The following is a 24339-nucleotide window of genomic DNA, read 5'->3' as shown; positions in this document are numbered from 1 at the left end:
TTCCCCATCCCCACCTACTGGCCCAGCCCCTGTCCACAGTGATCACCCCACTGGCAGAGTGAAGAGCAGCAGAGGCAGGCTGTAAGTCTGTGAGAGGGTGACATGCCAGGGTTGTTAGCAAGCACACATGTCCTCCACAGGTAAAGCCATGCAGGGTCACAGGGAGAGCAAGGGGACACTGTGGATCATGGGAGGCAACCTGGGCTCTCAGCACTGGGTCTGAGCAAATGCCCACCTCTTCCTACTTAAAGGAATTTTTAAATATTATTCTGAATTTGGAAGAGAGGAGAGAATATATATACATTTAAAGCTTTGCAGGTGACTCTGCCATGGAGCCACGTTTGAACCTCTAATTTTAAATGACTACTGAGGTGTCCCGTACACGTAAATATTTCGAGAAGTAAGACTGTCCAGTACATTTTGGCAAATCCTCAAGGAGCCAAGATTTCTTTTTTTTAATTAATTAATTAATTGATTGATTAATTAATTAATTTATTTTTCAATGTATGAAATTTATTGTCAAATTGGTTTCCATACAACACCCAGTGCTCATCCCAAAAGGTGCCCTCCTCAATACCCATCACCCACCCTTCCCTCCCTCCCACCCCCCATCAACCCTCAGTTTGTTCTCAGTTTTTAAGAGTCTCTTATGCTTTGAAAGAGCTGAGATTTCAATAGCTATGTGTAAAGGGATACTATACATCAATACATTTTGCTGACTTTCAGTTATTCAAAATGGTATAAGAAGAGGTAAATCACATTACAGGCAAAAATGTAGTGAGGCATCAATCTGTGATCACATCAAGCAACTTCTGAGTATATATAATTCCTGCTCTATATGACTAATATCCAGACTCACTGTGTATGTTCCGTCCAATTTCTGTGACATTATTTCTATTCTGACTGCACAATGAATACACCATTAAGTTTCTCACCACAGCCTAGGAAGGCACTAACTATTAAACCATGTTTACTGCCATGGCACAACAAGGGCTAGGAATAGGTAGCAAACACTAGGTATTTGAAGAACAACGAATGACCATGGAATAAAAGAAGAGCTTGCAAAACTTGGATAAGAGTTGTTGAAACATGATTTCAAGTACATACTAGTTGCTGAAAAATGGCAACCTAGAAGTCAAGTTCCTCGAGACCACTAGGAGATAAAGGAAAAATAAAATGTAATGGAAAAAGCAGAACTTACAAATGCCACAAAAATTACCAGTGACACTGGCCTGAGTATGGTGAACATGGTGATGCTTTGTGGAATAAGCTTTTTTCTTTGTTTCACCAACAAAAATTTCCACCAATACTTAGCTCATAACTAATGACACACAGAGGGTTGATAAGAAAACCAAGCAAGAATAATAAAAATCCAGTGATGTCACGGTTCTTTTTGAAAAGGTTCAGTCAGCTCTTTAATCTCAATCTTGTCACTGAACTTGGAAGTCAAGAAGTCAAAGTTTGCTCAGAGTAGCTGTTGATTTTCACTGAGATTGGCAGGCTCAGCCCCCTAGAGCTGAGCCCCCTGGGTCCCCTAGAGCTGAAGGTCTCACTAATTGGGTTCTCTACAGATCCCCAGGGTTAAAGTAGGAAACAAGAGTAAGGATGTATTGTACTATTGGTTTTGAACCTAATCATCCCTAAGAAGAGAACATTTAATGTGTAAATAAGAGAACTTAAAATGTTTAAATGTTTAGGAAAAAAACCAAAATTATGTTCATGTTATGATATTAATGTTTGGAGTTGGACTTAAACATGGCCAAGATTGACGAAACGAGTCTTTCCATCTGTTAAAATTTCTTCCCCAATTTAAGACTAAATAATTGTTTATGTCAACGGATACTGATTTTGAAGAAAAATTAACAAAGAATTTAAATTATTTATCTATCATAAATATCTAAGATAAATTATTTATCTATCAATAAAACAAAAAACAACAAAAAAAGAGCTATATGAAACAACAGACTATATTGATTCTATTATTTATTCTATTATTTGTCTAAAACCATATTGATTCTATTATTTGTCTAAAACACAATGCTATTTCAGAATTGCTACAAGTTCCTGCATTTTAAAATTATACAACATAGGGGTGCCTGGATGGCTCAGAGATGAGCGTCTACCTTCGGCTCAGGTCATGATCTCACAATCAGAGCTTACGTTGGGCTCTGTGCTGACAGTTCAGAGCCTGGAGCCTCCTTCAGATTCTCCCTCTCTCTCTGCCCCTCCCCCCAGTCACACTCTGTCTCCCACTGTCTCTCAAAAACGAATAAACGTTAAAAAATTTTTTTAATTAAAAAAGTTATACAACATAACTGGCCACCATAAAAATCATCATTAATACCACAAATATTAACAATCACCTACAACGTATTAAAAATAAGAAAATCAACATTAGAAAAATAGATAATATATAAGAACAGGCAATGTAATTACAAATAGTCAAGATCTTAACATGTGAAAAGATACTTGATGTCACTAGCAGCCAAGAAAACTCTAACATAAAAGCTTTCCAATTTTACTTATCAGAATGGCAAAAATTAAAATGATTGGTTATGGTCAATGCTCATGAGAGTAAAGAAAAACAGTCCTCCTATAGTTTACAAACTTGTGGGCAAATGTTCCTGTCAAATTCATTAAAACTGAAATCTTGTCTCTTAGTAAAGAAAATCCATTAACTAGATATATAAAAGAAGTAAGAATGTAAAGGTTTCATACTATTATTTACCCTAGAATTCATTACAATAGCAACATTCTAGAAACAAGCCAAGATCCATGAATAAGAAACAGTTGAAAATTATGGTTTTTTTCATACTATGGACTCATATGCAGTTTTCAGGAAGATTAAACTACAATCATACATTGATTTTAAAGGATATCCATGATACATATTTTAAAAAGACATACAATAACATGTTATTTTTATAGAGCAAAATAAACACACACAAAATACCATACGTGCATATATATTTTTATAAGCAAAGAGAAAAGTACAAAAGAAACATGCCTGCTGCAAAGAGCGGTGTCAATAGATAATGCCTAGGAAGGAATGGGCAGAATTTTTCTTTACATACATCCATATCACTCCATTGATTCTCAGGATCATGAAAGGTAGTCATTTGAATTACAGAATGTGAGCACATCATTAAACCTTCATATATAACTTTGGTATCTTCTGACGCTCTCACAGATGTCAAGAAAGAATCTCCTATTTGAAGCATGAAATTTTGAAACAATTTCCAAGATGGGTGCTAGGTCAGATGTTAGAAAAACTTAGTTCTTTTGACACACAGCAATCCAATTTGTAATAAAAGAAATGAAGGAGAGCAGTAGGAAACTGTTATCTGTTTGTACATACAAATAAAAAAAATATGTACTATGAACCCACCATAACGTTTTGGATCATAGTATTTTGTACTGAAACTTACTGATACTTTAGTATGAAGTTCTAAGGGAGAGCTACCTGAAACTCTCTTCTCTTAAAAACAGTGTTAAAACAGCATTCCAGTGGATCTCACTTATTATTAGCATGAAACAAAAATAGAATTAAATCTAAATATTCCAGTGAAAAGACTTAATGTTTAAACATAGTTTCCAATCACTCAAGAGAGCACTAACCATGGTTTACTTCAATATCACTTCTCTTTACACAACAATTTTTTTTAAGTTATGGTAGAGAGATTAGACTTTGATGAAAAAAAAATACACATGAAGAATGCTAACCACTGGCTTAAAAAGATCTTTTCCTACCTTCACATTATCTGGATGCAGCCCCCCAGGGTGCTTGTCCATGTACTGACATAAATCAGTGTGCTGGAAGAAAAAGGGGAAAATGTATTAACATCCCTCTGGCTATAACATGATGAATCAATATTTTTCTACTTCAAAGTCACTACTGCCTTCTGAACAAAGCAAATATAAGACAAGTGGGTGGATTTTTTCTTTGTATGTAGCCGAATGCTTCTCCGCCCTCTCGTTTTTAACCACAATTGAATCATTACCTTTATCTTTAGGCTCTGTTTTGTATTACACATATCTGTGTATTAGAAGGTATCCATGTCCATAATTTAAGTGCCTAATTTCCTCCTCATTGAAAATATATTTTTTAGCAAAACAAAACAAAACAAAACTTAACTGTAAATATGGGTACCATACCTGAAAAAAACTAAACCAAAACACATACACATAACACACACTAAACCAATTACATTGCCAATTATCTTGTATTTTTCAAGTGCAAATGCAGGTTATGATTATTTATTTTGTATGAGATGAGAAACTACAAATATATCATTCTAGCAAAATTAATCACTATTTACTTAAAATTCTCATAACTATATTCATTAAAAAATAATTTTCAGGTTTCCAGAACTCCTGAATGTATCTGCCAAAATATATTTTTAAATGAATAGAAACACTTTCAAAATTATAAATTAAGACAAATATATCAGGTATAACTTTTTTTAAAGTTTTTATTTAAATTCCACTTAGTTAACACAGAGGGTAGTATTAGTCTCAGGTGTAGAGTTTAGTGATTCAACCTTTACATAAAACAGCCATGCTTATCACAGCATGTAACTTAAAAGGAATATCTCTAAGTAACATTTTTTGCTGTTACTCTTTTAAAAATATCCCCAGCTCAATTTGCCTACAACTGTATTTATTTTCATCTTAATGCTTCTTATGTTTATATAATGAATTATATAGAAATTTGAAAAAACATGTAGAGTTGCTATTCCAATTTTTCTTCTCTTATTAGAGGGTACTATAAGATTTATAACATTGAAACATTTTATCATTCTGGAAAAGCCACTGAACATTAGTATTTATACCCTATTATCAAGCTTCAATTATTGAAGAATTTAGAGTTTATGTTATATTCAAGAATCTTGCTACAGTCATGGTAACAGGTCAGACTCCTTTATTGCATGCCAGGTTGGTACTGCTGAGGATACAGAACAAAATTTAGCATGCATTGATTATTCACTGTGCACTTCTTGAGCCTTTCTTGTGTTCCAGGCACTACACTAGTCACTAAAGACACAGAATTAAATTAAACAGTTGCAAAAAGAAAAAACAAAAACAAAAGCAAAAGCAAAAAAAACCCCAAAAACAAAAAAACAAAACAAAACAAAAAAACCCAGACATGCCGATAATTACAATAAAGTATGTTATATATTATTTTAAGAACAGTACTGGGTAATGTTTGAGGGCATAGTAAGGGGAATTTATTGTGGTGTAGAGACTTTGGAAAAGTCTCTCAAAGAAGTTACACTTGAATAGAGAATGAAAGAAGCCAACTGAAGGGCAACAGGACAGAAGAAATGCTCTTAGATATGTTCTAAGACAATATTGCCTTTATCTTAGACCATATCAAAGGTGTTTAGCTTCCAAATCAAAGTCAAACTCCATGAGGACAGAAACTATGTTTAATTTGGAAATTATTGCCTCTTTGGCCCAACAAAATGTCAAACACAGAGAAGAGCTTAATACAGGTGGAAATAGTTTTACATATAGTATAGCTTACTTAAAAAATACTCTAAAAGATAATTATGAGTTCCATGGAGTTTTTCCTGAGTGACTATATAAAAGTTTGATATCATGCATTTACCAAACTGAGGAATGAATTCTGGTTCCCAAATTGCCATTCTGTAACTCCATATTGTTAATTCCTCTCTCCTTTCGAATATGGCTAACACCTCCCTTAAAGAAGACTTCTGAAGAACAAATAAAATAGTACATGAGATAGGGACACCTGGGTGGCTCAGCTGGTTGAGCGACTGACTTCAGCTCAGGTCATGATCTCACGGTTTGTGAGTTTGAGCCCCTCGTCGGACTCTGTGCTGACAGCTCAGAGCCTGGAGCCTGCTTCGGATTCTGTGTCTCCCTCTCTCTCTCTGCCCCTCCCTTACTCATGCTCTGTCTCTCCCTGTCTCAGAAATAAATAAACATTAAAAAAAATAGTACATGAGAAAGTACTTTTCACCTATAAAATGATATACAAAAATAAGGTATCATTTAAAATATTGCCTATTATATAACAGAATCCACAGAGGAAGAACTGTATCTAATTTGTTCACTGCTTCACACACAACAAATAAAATGAGAAAGTATATCAATAATTATATATCCATGACATGTTAAAAATTCCTAATAAAAAATATAAAATCTCAGGCGCCTGGGTGGCTCAGTCAGTTGGGCATCTGACTTCTGCTCAGGTCATGATTTCACAGCTCATGAGTTTGAGCCCCGCATCAGGCTCTGTGCTGACAGCTTGGAGCCTGGAGCCTGCTTTGGATTCTGTCCCTCTCTCTCTGCTCCTCCCTCGCTCATACTCTGTCTCTCTCTCCTTCAAAAATAAATAAACATTAAACATTTTTTTAAATGTAAAATCTCAGTTTACAAAACAAGAAAATCCAATTCATGTTATTTCCAAGATATAATCTAGAAACCATAAGCAACAAAAACTTTGAAAATAAAAAATGTTATATTTTATTTTATACTTCATACTTACATATTTATATTGTTATTTATATGGATAATATTAATAAAAAAGAATCATATCAATGTAAATATCAGACATAATAGAATTCAAGGAAAATGTATTAAACATTATGTACTTAACAACATGGCATACCAATATATACCAAAAGTTGGTAGAAATAAAAGAAGAAACTGATAATTTCACAAAATCTTCAGGGGCTTAGCTTACTTAGTTCAAGGATCAACAAACAGAATTTACCAGAAAAAAAAAAAAAGGAAGGTTATAAGGAATATGAATAACACAATTAAATAGCGTGTTTACTTTTGTGCCCAGTAAACTCATGCTACACGTTTTTTAAATAAGAATGGCATACTCAAAAACTTAATGTATTAGACACAGATAAAGACTTAAAAGTTAGAAAGCAGAAGTCATATTCTCTTCCCACAACTAAATAAAATTAACATCAAAATGTACTGTATTTCATCAACCCTACGACCTACAATTCTTTTTTATCTCTGACCTTGGAACAACAGCATGAATCTCCTATTTTCCAGGCAGTATTTGGACTACAGTTGTCATTGCCTGTGTTAGAGCAAACATTTTAGTTTCCTTTATTTGAGGAATTATTTGTAACTCTGATGGCATGGGTCATCAACAAGAAATGTAAGGACCATCTGAGGGTAAAATATGGAAGCATGAGATGTAACTGTTATCCTCAGATGGTCCTTACATTTCTTGTAAACCATTTATTAAAAAATTTCAGGTAAGATTTTATGAAAAGTGCCAAAATTAATATCTGTAGGGCTCTTTTAGTGGGCATGAAAAACTCTGATAAGAAAGCACTAAATCACAGTTTAATTGAGCATTTTTATTTTTCTTCCTAGTACATCAAGGAATGTTTCTTCTAGTCAATGGGGTCTTAAGTTCCATGACAGCAGGGATAAAATAAAAATGGAGAAAATCAGTTAAAGGGAGAGAATAAGAAAAGGAGGAACAAAGAAAATCTATTTTTCTAGAAATTAAAAAAAAATTAAAAAACCCCAAAATGTTTAAATTATTTAAAAATGAAAGATAGTGAGATACAACATAAATTTCAAAGCAATGGAAAATGGCCATAGTATTACTGAACAGGGTCAGGGACATTTAAACCTTTGCCCAAAGCAATCTACATATTCAATGCAATCCCTATCAAAATAACACCAGTATTCTTCACAGAGCTAAAAGGAACAATCCTAAAATTTATATGGAACCAAAAAAGACCCCGAACAGCCAAAGCAATCTTGGAAAAGAAAACCAAAGCTAGAGGCATCACAATCCTAGACTTCAAGCTGTATTACAAAGCTGTAATCATCCAGACAGTATGTACTGGCACAAAAACAGACACTCAGATCAATGGAACAGAATAGAGAATCCAGAAATGGACCCACAAACGTATGGTCAACTCATCTTTGACAAAGCAGAAAAGAATATTCAATGGAATAAAGGCAATCTCTTCAGCAACCGGTGCTGGGAAAACTGGACGACGACATGCAGAAGAATGAACCTGGACCACTTTCTTACACCATATACAAAAATACTCAAAATGGATGAAAGACCTAAACCCAAGACAGGAAAAATCAAAATCCTTGAGGAGAAAGAAGGCAACAATCTCTTTGACCTTGGCCACAGCAACTTCTTATTCAACATGTCTCCAGAGGCAAGGGAAACAAAAGCAAAAATGAACTAGTGGGACCTCATCAAACTAAAAAGCTTCTACACAGCAAAGGAAACAATCAGCAAAACTAAAAGGCAACTGACAGAATGGGAGAAGATATTTGCAAATGACATATCAGATAAAGGGTTAGTATCAAAAATCTATAAAGTACTTATCAAACTCAACACCCCCCCAAAAAAATTATCTAGTGAAGAAATGGACAAAATACATGAATAGACACTTCTCCAAAGAAGACATACAGATGGCCAACAGACACATGAAAAAATGCTCAACATCACTCATCATCCGGGAAATACAACATAAGTAAATCTATTAATGTGAACTTCTAAAATTAACAAAGAAGTGGAATGGTGTAGGGTACAAAATTTTCACAGTATTATATATCTGACATTTAGATTTAATGCTAATTTTGTATAAATAAGATTTATTACATGCTGATTTTGCATAATAAATAAGACAAGGTCTCTGCTCTCATAAAGCTTATATTCTGTGGATTGTACATACTTGTGAATTATTTTAATTTTTTTCCAAAAGACATATTGAAGCTTGTTGCTTAAAATGTTAAAAATTCCACATGAGTGAAATCATACAGTATTTGTTTTTCTCTGACTTATTTTGGTTAGCATAATACTCTCTAGCTCCTTCCATGTAGTTGCAAATGGCCAACTATATCTCACAATAGATATATGTATCTTACAACTTCTTTATCCATTCATCAGTAGATGGAATTTAAGAAACAAAACATGAACATAGTGGGAAACAACAGAGAGAGGCAAATCATAAAACAGACTCTTACCTATGAAGAACGACCTGAGGGTTGCTGAAAGGGAGGTGGGTGGGAAGATGGGTAAAATAGGTGATGGGGATCAAGGATGAGCACTGGGTGTAATAAGTACATGATGAATCACTAAAATCTATACCTGAAACTAATATTATACTGTATGTTAACCAATGGGAATTTAAATAAAAACTTGGAATAAAAATAAATAAATAAAGCTAAAAAACAAACAAACAAACAAACAAACAAACCTATGAGGAAGGAAACATATCAGGAGTGGGGGGAAAATATTCCTGATCCTCAACACACACAGATATCCTTCTAAGTATATAACCAATGACATTAGCATTATGAATTGCAGGAAGGAGGCTTCTCCAAAATGAAGTGTTGGGAAACTTTTTACATTTATTCATTTAAATTCAACTTAGTTAACATGCAGTGTAGTATTGGTTTCATAAAGAATTTTCCAAACCTTCTAAATTTCAAAACTCATATTTCCTTAGATGTATGGCATCAAAATGTGTGTGTGTCTGCATATATATCACATGCATATACACATGGCTGTCTAGCTGTATAACCTTGGGCAGGTTAGATAACCTCTATATATCAGAATCTTCTTGTGTATAATGAGAATTATCCTAATACACCCACCTCAAATGGATAATATGAAAATTAATGATTAAAAATCATAATGGTTTCAGAATACTACCCAGCACATAGTAGATGCTACAGATGGTGATGATGATGATGATGATGATGATGATGATGATGATGATGATTTTATGTAGTGTGTTTACAATAGTGGGGGTTTGGGGAGGATTACAATTAAAAATGGAATGATAAATACGGTCAGAAAACTGGAACTCCTAGGGGTAGCACTGCATCCTTATTATGTTCTTCCTGTCTATTTAACCAGACATTCCTATTCACACTCCACCACTCTCTATACACAGCCAGTGAGACTACATCTAGCCAATATGCAATGAACCTCAGACTGCTCTGGGTGATCAGGGGCAAGACTCTGCAGAATCTCGGATGGAAAAAGAAAGAAGAGATAGTACAAGGTACCACTTTGTACCTTAGCAAACTTCTGTTCTACCTGCATTAAAAATGGTTTATCCACGGGATACAGGTGTGCTGTTTCGAAGGGACACATGCACCCCCATGTTTATAGCAGCTCTATCAACAATAGTCAAAGTATGGAAAGAGCCCAAATGTCCATCGATGGATGAATGGATAAAGAAAATGTGGTATATACATACAGCGGAGTATTACTCACAATTAAAAAGAATGAAATCTTGCCATTTGCAACTATGTGGATGGAACTGGAGGGTGTTATGCTAAGTGAAATTAGTCAGAGAAAGACACATATCATATGACTTCACTCATATGAAGACTTTAAGAGACAAAACAGATGAACATAAGGGAACGGAAATAAAAATAATATAAAAACAGGGAGGGGGACAAAACAGAAGAGACTCATAAATATGGAGAACAAACTGAGGGTTGCTGGAGGGGTTATAGGAGGGGGGTGGGCTAAATGGGTAAGGGGCATTAAGGAATCTACTCCTGAAATCATTGTTTCACTATATGCTAATTTGGATGTAAATTTTAAAAAAGAAAAAAGAAAATTAAAAAAAAAGAAAAAATCGTTTCTTCTCTCTCTCCCTACCCCTCCCTCCCTCCCTCTCTCTGTTTTAATACATAGTATCATGCTTGGATCTTCATTAGATGTGCCTAACTTACAAATTTCATTACATCTCTTCTTTCTCATTTCTCTCTTTAGTTCCACCCATTGGATTATAGGACTCTTATCTTTGCACTGGTCCAGAAATACAATACTAAAGTTAACAATAATGCTAGAAGGTACTTCTTTGTCATTCCATTTTTTAAAGTCATCCTAGGTTTAAAGAGAAGGCTCTTATGGCATATGACCAACAGATCAGTATCCCCTAATGAGACACGGATAATCTCAGATTCATCTGGCTTGATCTCTGGCTATTTCTTATTCTGATACTAAAAGAAGCAGGTCACTTAGACTAGATGCCTGGTGAATGAAGATTACACAAATTCCTCTTCACCCTCCCATCTCTATCTTGGCTCTTGGCTGACACTCCTCTTTCCCTCACTACATTATGCCTCACCTCATGTTGCAACACCTCCCTCTATTCAATCCATCACTGCTGCTGTTCTTCAGGGTAATGCCTTTAGAAGCACTTGTGTTTGATAGGTGTATACCTGAATACCTAAGAACACTTCATCAATCTTCCATGTAGTGGATGGTTTTAAATGAAGCTACCAAGTATGGCTAGACTTACAGACCAAGCAGGAGACACAGTGAGAGCAGAAAAGGCTCCAAAGGCTCAGTCCCCACACTAGCATATATTTCTTTCAAAATGAGTTTCCTCCTTCCTCACTGTCAATTACCCATCAGGTACCATTTACTTGGTTATTAACATAGGCGTCTCTGGGAACACATAGCTGAAATCCTAACACCCTGAACAATAAATGCTCTCTGTAAAGGAGTTTGCCATTTTTGTAATTTGGGTTTTCCCATACTGATTTGATTACTTGGTGGCTGGATCACTTTAGAAGGCAGGAGAAAAATCTCCCTTTATAAAAAGGCAGGATATAGGAAGACCACAACAAATTGGAAAGACTTTTTATTCATAAGCACTTTGACACAGTAGAGCCTCTATTAATTTCAATCATATGTAGACCTGGGAACTGCATCACTAGCAGCCATGAGATTTAAAGGGAAAGACATGAAAGAAAACTACAAAGATAAATTATGGATATAACGACCATTTCAAAACAGGCCCAAGTGGAGAAGAGACCTTTAAAAGAGGACAGGGAAGAGAGGCCAGCCAGAAGAAAAGACGAGAAACAAGCTGGAGTATGAAACTCAGCTCTTCATATTTTCCACTCTCCAGCCCTTACTCTGTTTGAAACTGACTTTGGCTCAGGAGAAAGCAGCACTATCCCTCCACTGAGATCCACTGGGAAAAAGGTTCTCTGGAAACCACAAACTCAGACACTTCTTGCACATGAAATGTTACCTATTCCAGGGCAGAAACAAGTACAAGTCAACTGTGAAGTAGGCTTCACCATTCGGTATGTGCTTACGTTTCTTTTTAAACAACATATTAGCCATGAAGTGGGGTCTTCCAATTGCTAGATTCTCAAATAGTCAAGACATCAAGTCCTTCAGAGAAATTATGTTTTAGCATTAGCACTGGCTTTCAGACTGAGCTTTCCTCCTCAAAAAGAAATCCAAATAAAGCCCCTTCCCAAACACATGCATTTGTTTCCATTTTCCTATAATGTTAAGTATAGTGTCCACTATATTTGGCAGCTAATTTTGATGTTCTTCAGAAGCACTGCCAAAATATGACGTTGAAAATAGCACAACCCTATTTTTAGCACCTAGGCTAAAAATAAGGAAGTTTTTCCACGGGGATAACCAACAGAAATCCTCATTTTTAAGTTATGTTAAGTTTAGCCTCCACAGCCTTTGCTTCTGTTTCCTTTACTTTTCCATTTTAATAGTGAGAGGAGAGTCAGTATATTTAAGCCTGGTATAATTTTTACAACATTAAAAAAAAAACCTACTTCACAAGAGTAAGAATATGAAAAGATTCCATAAGATAATGACAACTTCTGAATTTCTTTATTCTTCAGGGATAGGCTTACTTTATGTTTAAATGCCAAGGTTCAGCTATAGTTGCATTTTGAAATTAATGAAAGTTTGATTTTATAAAACAAAAAAAAGTGAGAAGATGATAAAGAAAAAAGATGGGATTTGTTAACAACTAGTTGATAAACATGTGCAAGTTGGAAGCATAAAAATATAGATAGAGCTCTCCTCTCCCTGACTGTTGATTATTTACGAAGCTCTCTCGTCCTCATCAGTCTGATTCTAGACACTCCAATTTCTTCCACGTAAGTGACTCATTATAAAGAGCCTTTAAATAATACTGACTGGTAAGAGGTCACATTAAAAAAACTCGCAAATTTCAAAGAACAAGAGCAATTATTTCCACTCTTTGGTGATAGTGCATGTGGTCCCCAAATTAATGGCTACAACAGTAACTGCCAGTGTGACCAAGACAATGACTATGGCAGATGTTTACTTGTGATGCTTACTCTATTACTGGCTAATGTCACCTTCATTACCATTGTCCCATATCTTAAACACACCACAGGCATTCTAACTAAAACCACACTTGAAGGGTAGCTGTGAACTTTGGTAGAACTGTCATTTTAGTTTTTTAATCTATTTCACCTGCAGCTCATTAACGTCACGTAATTCACTGGGGAATAGTTGCTGCTGGAGGCAACTGAAGAAAACAGAGAAGTTGAGCCCTCCTTTCTTTTACAGCAATCAATGCCATTCTCCTCTAGCTATAATCTCTGTTTTAATCAGCCTACATTGCTGTAAGAATTAATACATCAAATTACTGAGCAGGTAGTTTCAAACTGCTCTGATATGAAGTCCACAGGTTTAAATTGACTTTGAAATTGCATTTTCTTCCCATTAAGCTTTATAGTACTCATCTATTTCATTCCCAAATCATAATTAATGAAATTTTAATGCTGCTAGTTCCAACATGTGAGTATCATTCATTAGTGGGAAAAAAATAAAAACATTAACCAACTTTACCTTTAAAACAAAATCACAGCCATTTAAGATGCTTTATAGAGGAAGTCAGGATATACCAAAGGGGCCCATTTTTAAAACAGTGGTTAAAATATAAAACTGTCAGTATTCTCTCAAATGCTATTTAGCCTTTATGCTAATACACTGAAATCCCTTATCTTTAACTACAAAAAACAAGACATTCATGAACAGGTACAAAAGTGCTATCTCTTCCTTCTGAAGTAGAAATTCTAATTACTACTAGATTATTGTGCCTCAAGTTGCATCATGGGACACGGTATGACAAAAGAGGCAATATGGTCTTTCAATGTATTCCATCATCACCTAAAGATAAGTTCTCAAGTAGAATACTCTCAAATATTCAATTGTTCCTGCACAGAATTATTTTACATATTACAAAGCATGTTTCTGGGTTATTTTTACTTGGTTTTGAGCCACTTAGGAAATGTTTTAAATTCTATCCAGTAAACCACACGTATTCCCTGGGGAGGGCAGAGATGGCTCACACACACAGTACTTCAAACTACATAAAAATCCTCCCATAGCTATCACGGTGCTGTGGTTCATTCCTAATTAAGTTCCCTATTTAAAAAATCATATAATGCCTTCTCCTTCTCCTTTCTGGTCATAATAAACCTATATTGGACTTTGCTATCCCATAATTCTGCCTAACTGGTTTCAGTTGCCATTTCTGATTCCAAATTGCATGGGCAGCCCGAGGCTGGTAACTGGAATAGGAAGCATTTCCAACCACATTCCCATCATGTAAAACCAGCAACCTGAAAGATCTTTTAAAACAAAAAACTTACTATTTGACTTCTGGCAATAACACTATGGATGGACAGATTATATAGCTCTATTCAGGCAGTAAGACTGTTGTGAGCCATTCTTCTCTGATAAAAAGAATGCAGACATTCATGCTCTAAGAAACAATTCAAGTGTCTGAAGTAGTTTCAATATTGTAATGGCCTATTCATACATGGAATAAATATCTATATCCATATCTCTAAATCTATAATTTATTTAGTTTATAAAACTTCTAGAATGTATACATTATTTTCCTCTTAAAATTAAATAAATTCAAAGTATAAATTTGGAAAGTTTCAAGAACCTTGGGGCAGAGGGGGTGAGATCTTCCAGAAGTAGAGCATTGTGGTTCTACAGAAGGATATGTTATTCCTGCATCAGAAGAATGTGTAAAATGTTTTCTCTTCCAACAGTAAAGGGAAGAGCTACCAGTATGGTTTATATGTCCTCTGGGAAACCATTCACAAGACTAAACCATATAATAAATTTTAATAGAGTCAAATAGACACTTTAAAAAGATGTTCATATTATTTTGAAGCCAGTTTGATTTTCAAAAGGAAAAATAAAAAGCCACTGGGTATAAAGAATGGAATGCTCTGATCATCCAACATCCTCCAAACTTTGGGGAAAGAAAAAGAGGTTAACAAAGTGGGCCACATAAAATGTTTTGGAGTCAAAGCATGAGATCAAAGAGAAAAGAAGTGAAATAGTTTTCAGGAGTATCAGCTCTGAAAACACCTTCTGGAGCTGCCCTGCTAGAAATAGGGAGATGCTGAAATTATAGGATAAAAGCAACATGAGGGAGAAAAGTTAGAAACAGAGAACTAAAATGGAAAAGAGGACAGAAAAAGGGCAATAAAGAGGGAACGGAGGTAAAAGAATCAAAGGTTCAGGTCTGAGACCTTTGCTAGCTGCAAAGCAGGAAAAGGGATTTTTGTCTTAGTTTTTTGTTTTTTAATAATATTGGTTCTAAGAGGTAAGAGTACTGATCATACCAGATGTATGGTTCAAAAAACTTTAGAAATTATACTGTAATAAGCTTCAGGTACATGTTTTTCTAATTTTAAAAACAGTAATTCTGGAACACATAATTCAATGAAAATATTAAACAATTATAATTTGCTAAATTGTCACCTGACTTTTTGGCATAAGAAATGAAAATCAAATATACATTTTCCAAATCTTAGAATGAGTAAAGTATTATAAAATGTATTATAACAAATAAAAGCTATTCAATATTTAGGAGCTCAGTGATGACTTTGAAGGAAATAAGAATGACAGTCAAATAAATGTGACTAATACTCTTCTTTTTCTTACCTAAAATGAAACATTTATAACCTTGTTCATATCACTTGATCCAGTAGTAAAAATATTAGGAGGTTTTCTCCCCTATGGAAACGCAGAGGGATATATTAGAAGTAATGCTATTAAGATTTTATAATGCAAAATACTTTGGAGTTCTTAAATGTGGTTCTTAAATATCTATTTATTTATGAAGCAAGGGTTGTGGGCTATAGAGTCTCAAATAGGGATACATAAAAAACCCTTGAATTAGACAAATGGTTTTAAAAATAAATGTATATTACAAAGGTAGAGCTCATTTAAATCTTCTTGGTTGGTGGAAATACACAGAGTATAAAAGGACAAAGCTTTCAGAGAAAGTCCTGGTAAACAATGAAGTATCTGAAATGTCTATTGGTTATATATGATAAGAAAGGCAATTTATATTGCTATTCTTGTAGCACACCTGAAGCATGCAACATTTGCGTGCTTATATAATTATTAAGCACAACTGTAATTATTTCAATATAGTACATAAAGGAGCAAAGTAATTTAGATTTCTCAAGCTCAGTGAGTACGAGAATCACACCAACATTATTTTTTAAATGCAAGTTTTTACCTGAAGACTATGATGCTCTGAAATGCGAGAAACTGAGGAGTAGTAAAATATATTGTTAAAAATCCTGAAAACTGTAAAAGCTTGGTTTCAAGTGGCTCTTTTATTTTTTTAATTATTTTTAATGTATTTATTTAAATTCAAGTTCGTTAACACACAGTGTAGCATTGGTTTCAGGAATAGAACCCAATGATTCATCATTTACATGTAACACCCAGTGCTCATTCTTAAAAGTGCCCTCCTTGGGGGCCTGGGTGGCTCCGTCGGTTAAGCGCCCACCTTCGGCTCAGGTCATGATCTCGCAGTCTGTGAGTTCGAACCCCGTGTCTGGCTCTATGCTGACAGCCCAGAGCCTGGAACCTGCTTCGGATTCTATGTCTCCCTTTGCCTGCTCACACTCCATCTCTCCCTCTCAAAAATAAATAAACACTAAAAAAATTTTTTTAAAGTGCCCTCCTTAATGACCACCACCCATTTAGCCCATTCACCCACTCACCTTCCCTCCAAAACCCTCAGTTTGTTCTCTGTACTTAAGAGTCTCTAACGGTTTGCCTCCCTCTATTTATCTTATTTTTTCCTTGCCTTCTTCTATGTTCATCTGCTTTGTTTTCTTAAATCCCACATATGAGTGAAATCATGATATTTGTCTTTGACTGACTTTCATTATTTTTGATATTGCTCTTTTAATAGCAAAGAATAAGACCTCAGATCACCGAAGGAATGGGGGGAAATCCCAAATTCATGAATCCTCGTATTCTGAGCACTGCCAAAAGTTAAAATGGAACACACATTCTAAAGTATTTCTTTTTTTCAGGATCTATAGCCAAAAGTCAAACTGCTGATTTATCTGTCATAAAAAAATCTGTCAAAGATCCGATCATCATTTTATTTTTTTCGTCTTTTTTGTTACTGGCTTTGCTCAATTCATGGACAAAGAAAATGTGCTTAATTCTTTGCTATGCATAGCATGAAATTAAAGATACCCTAAAAAAGAACTTTTACTTTTTTTCTTAGTCATTATACGCTTGCAGACTTGCCAGGATAATAACTTTCCCAGGAGCCTGACATATTTGGCAGATATAGTTGATGTTTTGAATATGAATCCTGAAACTTCAAGAAGCAAAGACCAACATTACTGCTCCTCATGATATGTTTTAAGCTTTTATGCCAAAATCTAGTTATGTATTCAGTGAATCAGAGCTAAAAATATCTTTTCAATCTCTTGACTTAGTGCAATTTGCCATAAAAGGGTTACTGGAAAGAAATTTCAAGAGAAAGAATAAACTCTCACTAAGTCTGTCTAGGTAGTGGTTTCCTGATGTTGTGGTTGAAAACACCATTTGAAAGACAGTCTTAGCAAAATGTCAGGGAAGATAATGGTGCTCAAATTTAAAACAGTTATGAAAAAAATCAGAAAATCATACTGGAAAAATTTTGGACAAAATATCTAAATGTTTACTTCCAAATAAATTAGCAGGAATTATCATACTCAACACAGGAAGGTGGTTATAATGATTTCTATCAAGAAAAACAGAGCAGAGGGGCGCCTGGGTGGCTCAGTCAGTTGAGTGTCCAACTTTGGCTCAGGTCATGAACTCGCGGGTTGTAGGCTCGAGCCCTGCATCCGGCTCTGTGCTGACAGCTCTGAACCTGAAGCCTTCTTCAGATTCTGTGTCTCCTTCTCTTTCTCTCTCTCTCTCTCTCTCTCTCTCTCTGCCTATCCCCAACTTGCACTCTGTCCCTCTCTCAAAAATAAATGAACATTAAAAAAAGAAGAAGAAAAACAGAGCAGAAACAATACATGACATGGAAGGTGACCACATTTGTCCTTGATCCTTGACACTATTTATGATATAAAAGCTCATGGTAAGCAAGGTGATTTAGTGCCCTCACTGATAAAACATGTGGCTTTTAAAAGTTAAAAGGCCAGAACCAAGTATTCAATAATTTGAATTTGTTTTATTAAGAATTATAAATTTATCCAAGATTTAAAATTGTATCAAAGAAAAGCATGGGATTTTTATATTAAGACAAAGGGCACATGAATTTTAAAACGTGGATAAACACTGATACATAGCTACATTTATTGATTTGGGAAAATGGTAGAACTTCCGCAAGTTTTTTTAAAAGGTTAACAATAGCATATGCAGTATTTCAGTATAGTATACTTACAAATAAACATACACACATACACACACACACACACAACATGATTCGGAGTATGAGTCGTAAAAAAAAGTCTTGAAATATAACACACGATAGTAATGGCTTTCTCTGGGGTGGCTGGATACTAAGTAACTTGGGGTGTATCAGTCAGGATAGGACAGATTATCTATGCTGCGATAATCACTTTTTCTCACAATTTACTGGCCAAAGAAATCCATATTACCAGACATAAGTTCAAAATGCAAAGGAAGTATGTCCTACAGGTATTGGGATCCAACTATTACAGAAGAATAATACAGTATTCTACATGAGGCAAAAAATACTCAAACTTTCCCTCTGATAATATGGTAAGACTATTAAATACTTTAATTCCAGTGTAGTTAACACACAGTGTTATGTTAGTTTCAGGTGTACAATATAGTGATCCAACACTTTCATACAACACCTGGTGCTTATCATTGCACTGAGTTTTAAAAGAACCTGTGTCAAGGATTTACTAACTTCAAAGGCATGATACAGTTTTATGAACTTAATTATTTCTCATCTAAAGTTGCTTTTTCTAGAAATTTCTGCTATAATGTGTATTTTTTCCCCCTCTGAACATCTTTTGATTTTCTGATATAATGTCTGGTACACTTGGATACTTATGTCAGAACCCTATATTCAAACTGTAACTTCCCTAAAAGAGAACAAATCCCTGTTAAATTGAAGGGTTAATTTTTTTTTAAGTAATCTTTATGGCTCTGTGTCATAGGCTGGGTTCTCCCGATAGAGTTTGGGGGTAATATGCTTATTATATAAAAGAAATATGTTTATTAGGTGGAAGGAAGGATCAGGAAGTAGGATTTGACAAAGGAAGTCAAAGTGTGATGCAGGCCAATAAAGTCTTGGCCAAGGTAGCATCAGAGCCATACTGCATTGAGCAGGAATGACCAGGTCTTTATATTCCCAACTCACACAGTCACCAGATGCAGGATGCTTGGAGGAAGACATGGCCTCATTTGAGATGGGTCTCTGCAGATCCAGGAGCTGCTGACAGGGGACTGTCATTAGGCATTAGGCACTGTCAGCAGGCATTCCAGTGACCATATTTCCTATCACTAGGAAGCAAGTCTTCATTTAAAGGAGGATATAGACCCCATGTCTCTGAGTCTGTCATAGTCTGTAAGTGTGTTTAAATGAAAAACTTTAAAAAAAACCTCTATATTTCTCTGTCTCTTTCTGTCTCTGTCTCTCTCTCTTTCACACACACACACACACACACACACACACACACACACACGTGTCTGATGCATCTACTCTACAGAAATAACCATATCAATTTGGCAAAGATTTATAGAAATCCCACTGTAATTTTACTATGAGAACCAGCCCCTGCCTTCAGGGAGACTAGCTGCCCATTCATCTTACACGGATGTCATGATGACAAACAAGAATGATCATGTTGCCCTTTTTTACCCTTTACAAGATACAATCCAGTTCATGGTATTTTTACTTGGACTAAATCTTATTACAAATGAAACAAAACAAAACAAAACAAAAAACCCAAAACCTTAGTCCTTTCTTTTCTTCTAATAAATATTGTTACTAATCTTCTCTCCCCATGCCTCTTCTCCCTAGCATTGTTGACTTTCTATCCTATTGTTAGACTTAGATATCTTTCCTTAGTATACTTCCTAAAGTTCTAGCTAAGAACTACTCAAATTTTTATCTTTCCATTGATGCTTTTAACTCCATTATCCAAGTCAAAAGGGTAGAGTAATACAAGAAGGAAAAGAGAGAACCAACTTGATCTTCCAAATGTCCTTCATGATGGCTGAAATGAAAACTAATGACTGAGATCCAAAGAGCCTTAAAACAAAGATTGCATAATCAAGAGAAAAGGGAAAACCCAGAAGATGGAAAATTCTTACTTAGCAAATAGCTGCCATGACAAATTAGTTTCTCAGTTTCTGAATAAGCATCTGTTGGGGATTTATAACTGGACTTGTATCTGCCAGTGAGAAAAAAGTTACTCCCTTGAAGTTGGATCACTTCAACTTAGACCATTAAAAAAGTTCATTTTCTCAAAAGAAGGGTTTCTAATTATAAACAGCAATCAAAAACATAATGAGTGTGGCTAAACAAGTAAGCTATATGTTAATAACTAAATTTAAAAATCAGAACCTTTCACAATTGTTTATTTTCTTATACATACACTTACATTGTGAAAACGTGCTTATTGGCTTTAAAATATTATCAAATTGGGACACCTGGGTGGCTTAGTCGGTTAAGTGTCCAACTTTGGCTCAAGTCATGATCTCATGGTTTGTGAGTTCAAGCCCTGCATCAGGCTCTGTGCTGTCAGTTCAGAGCCTGCAGCTTGCTTAAGATTCTGTGTCTCCCTCTCTCTTTGCCCCTCCCCCCACTCTCGCTCTGTCTCTCTCAAAAAATGAATAAATGTTAAAAAAAATAAAAAAATAAAATATTATCAAACGCATGAATGTATACTTATACAGTATATCAACATCCACGATCATCATAACAAATTTTAACAAAAAACGAACAAACAAAATAATGACTAACTGACCAATTAACAAGCAAAAATACTTTCGGTCAAGACAGGACATCCTAATAAAGGAATACTCACATTTTACACACTGCTCATGTGCCTAAAATTTTATTGATAGGACAATAATCTAATAACAGTTAATTCAAATATCTTCACTTCTACCACTAGCCTTGTCACATTTGATAAACTCTGACAATTGATAAATAGTGAAGATTTATATGCTTTGCAAACATCAATGTGAAAAAATTTAATTACACAGTGATTTACACAACGACAAGCTTGAACACATTTGTTCATATTTAAACTTAGTAAGAACTTATGAGATTCCCAGGTAAAGATGGAAAACTGAACATACACACCTCCTTTGTACCCTCTTGAATCCCACACCAAATTTCAAAAGCTCCAAAACAGATGGTAGCATATTTAGCATAGAAAAACACAAACAAACAAACAAACAAACAAACAGATTATTTATTAAACTGGCAGAGGCAAAACCCTAGAAGCAGCCCTATCTGTACAACAGAACAACCAAAAGGCTCAGGGGTTAGTGGCACCAGGATGTGGGAATGAATGGAAGGTCTATACATGGAGGTCTACAATGTGAAAGACTGGTTGGCTGAAAGTCTTTCCAGTAGTTTTTTAATCTTTAGATCCCCTTCCCACTTGGCTTATGTATAAAACTGCCTCTCTCAATCCTAGAGAGGGTAAAACAAAGTGTCTAAACTGGAAAACACAACGAGTTAAGGACAGGGATACCATCCTGAAACAGGAAAATCACGTAAGGTCCTATACCCCACTCTGCTTCCAGAACATTGGCAGCTAGGCCTCTCTCCTCCAGGCAGGAGTTCAGAAGAATCTTCAGTGGGAATCTTTCAGCACTGCAGGAAAGATTCATACTAATATCAAAGATTTCACAACAACAGGGCTTAGTCAGTTCCTACAGTGAAATGAATGGGGAACCAGCCACCCACACACATGAAGCTCCCTTCTTTAAGACTGTTACTGTACCACCTTTATTTTTTTTAATTTTTAATTTAATTTATTTTATTTTAGAGAGAGCAAGAGCAGGGAGAGAGAAAGAATTTTAAGCAAGTTCCATGCTCAGCATGGAGCCCAACACGGGGCTCAGTCCCACGACCATGGAATCATGACCTGAGCCGAAATCAAGAGTCAGATGCACAACCTACTGAACCACCCAGGCACCCCACTGTACCACCTTTAATTATGACCAGACAGCCAAGAGTCACCAGCTATCAAACCAAAGCTTCTCATATTGAAGACAGAGACCAGAACAAAGTGAAAGAAAAATAGTAATAGCTTGGTAGAAACAGAGAAAATACTCTTAGGAAAGCTTAAAAAGGCTATTATTGGGGCGCCTGGGTGGCTCAGTCGGTTACGTGTCCGACTTCGGCTCAGGTCATGATCTCGTGGTCCGTGAGTTCGAGCCCTGCGTCGGGCTCTGTGCTGACAGCTCAGAGCCTAGAGCCTGTTTCAGATTCTGTGTCTCCCTCTCTCTCTGACCCTCCCCCGTTCGTGCTGTGTCTCTGTCTCAAAAATAAATAAACGTTAAAAAATTTTTTTAAAAAGGCTATTATTAATATTTTCAGAAGGTAAGAAAAGATACTGCCACCTTGAAACAAGATAAGGATATTACAAAATGGAATATTCTGAGAACAGAAAGCTATCTTAGAAATAATATTAAAATTTAAAACCCTCAACAGCACAGATGAAATACTAAGGTGAGAAAATGTCCCTTAAAGCTTGGCTGAAAGAAAAATAATTAGGAAATAGGAAAGAAAAGACAAGAAAATTAGAAGAGCAACACAGGAGGCTCAACAGTTAAATAATGAAAGACCCAAAGAAGAAAGAGAAAATGAAGGGGCAAATCATAACAAAATAATTTACGATAATTTCTTGAAACGGAAAGACATATGTGCACTAAAAAAAGCTCACTGTCATTATTTGGGAGGGAAATTCAAAGAAAATGACAATAAGAAACCACCAAATATCCACTTGTAATAAGAAAGACAATACCAAGTATTGTTGAGGTTGTGGGAAAACTGGAACCCCCAATCCCTGCTGGTCAGATTGTATGATGGGGTATCCACTTTGAAAAATAGCTGGACAGTTTTTTAAAAACATACAGAGTCATCAGATGATTAATGTGGTACATTCACATCATGGAATATTACATAAAAAAGAATGAAGTACTGATACATGCTAAAACAGATGAGCATCAAAACATTATGCTAAGTGAAAGAAGCCTATCACAGAAAGTCACATATGAAGGATTCCATTTATATGAAATGTCCAGGAAAACCCAAAGAGACATGAAGTAGATTAGTGTTTTCCTGGGATTGGAAAGGTAGAGATTTCAAAGGGACTGCTAATGGGTAGGGGGCTTCTGGGTAGGTTGATAAAATTTTCTAAAATTAGATCATAATGATGGTCCCAAAATCTGTGAATATACTGAAAACAAACGAATTATACACACTGTAAAAGAGTGAATTCTGTTACGTGAATTATTTCTCAATAAAACTGTAAAAAAACAAAAGAAGAAGAAGAAGAAGAAGAAGAAGAAGAAGAAGAAGAAGAAGAAGAAGAAGAAGAAAAAGAAATAGGAGAAAGAGAGGAATGTAAAGACATGTTTCCAGATTGAAAAGGTGCAAATTAAAAGTTGTATGCTGGTCTATTTTTTTACTTCATTTTGAAACTTTAGAACACTGCAAATAAAGAAAACTGTTTTAACAGAAATAGTGAAAAATAGGCAACAATAAAGCAACTGTATTGAAATCCTAATGAAATTATTTCCAACTAAGAATTCTGTATCTAGTCAAAATGTCAATCAAACATGAGTGCAGAATAAAGACATTTTCAGAAATGCAACATCTCAAAAAAACAAAACAAAACAAACAAAACAAAAAACACAAATATTCCACACACTCTTGTCCAGGAAGCTATTAGAAACTGTGTTCTCACAAAATAAAACAACATGAGATGGAGGGTGAAACATCTCCACCCCAGAAGAGAGTGGTAGGGCATCCCAAAAAACCAGAGAAGAGAGATGCACCAGGCAAGACTTGAAAAGGTCTTAAATTGATGGTAGAAATGAAAAATGGGAAATTATTATTAATTTCAGGGAAGCCTACATGCCTCAGCTACAAACAAGATTTATACTGGGGCGCCTGGGTGGCTCAATCGGTTGGGCGTCCAACTCTTGATTTTGGCTCAGGTCATGATCCCAGGGTCATGGGATTGAGCCCTGCATCAGGCTCCATGCTG

At 35.3% G+C, this 24339-nt stretch overlaps 1 protein-coding gene across 9 annotated transcripts in view; it reads right to left on the bottom strand.

Annotated features, from left to right (window-relative positions):
• The window catches only part of CDK14 (cyclin dependent kinase 14), a 674504-nt gene that overhangs the window by 367110 nt on the left and 283055 nt on the right, over nucleotides 1-24339 (bottom strand). For all 9 annotated transcript variants that reach the window (XM_045053225.1, XM_045053222.1, XM_045053223.1 and 6 more), the window contains one exon: nucleotides 3751-3813. In XM_045053225.1, coding sequence (XP_044909160.1) covers nucleotides 3751-3813 — 63 coding nt within the window. The remainder of the gene's footprint in view (nucleotides 1-3750; nucleotides 3814-24339) is intronic.

This window comes from Felis catus, chromosome A2 (assembly GCF_018350175.1).
Source record: "Felis catus isolate Fca126 chromosome A2, F.catus_Fca126_mat1.0, whole genome shotgun sequence".
Taxonomy (NCBI): Eukaryota; Metazoa; Chordata; class Mammalia; order Carnivora; family Felidae; genus Felis; species Felis catus.
This window is presented reverse-complemented; position numbering and strand designations above follow the sequence as displayed.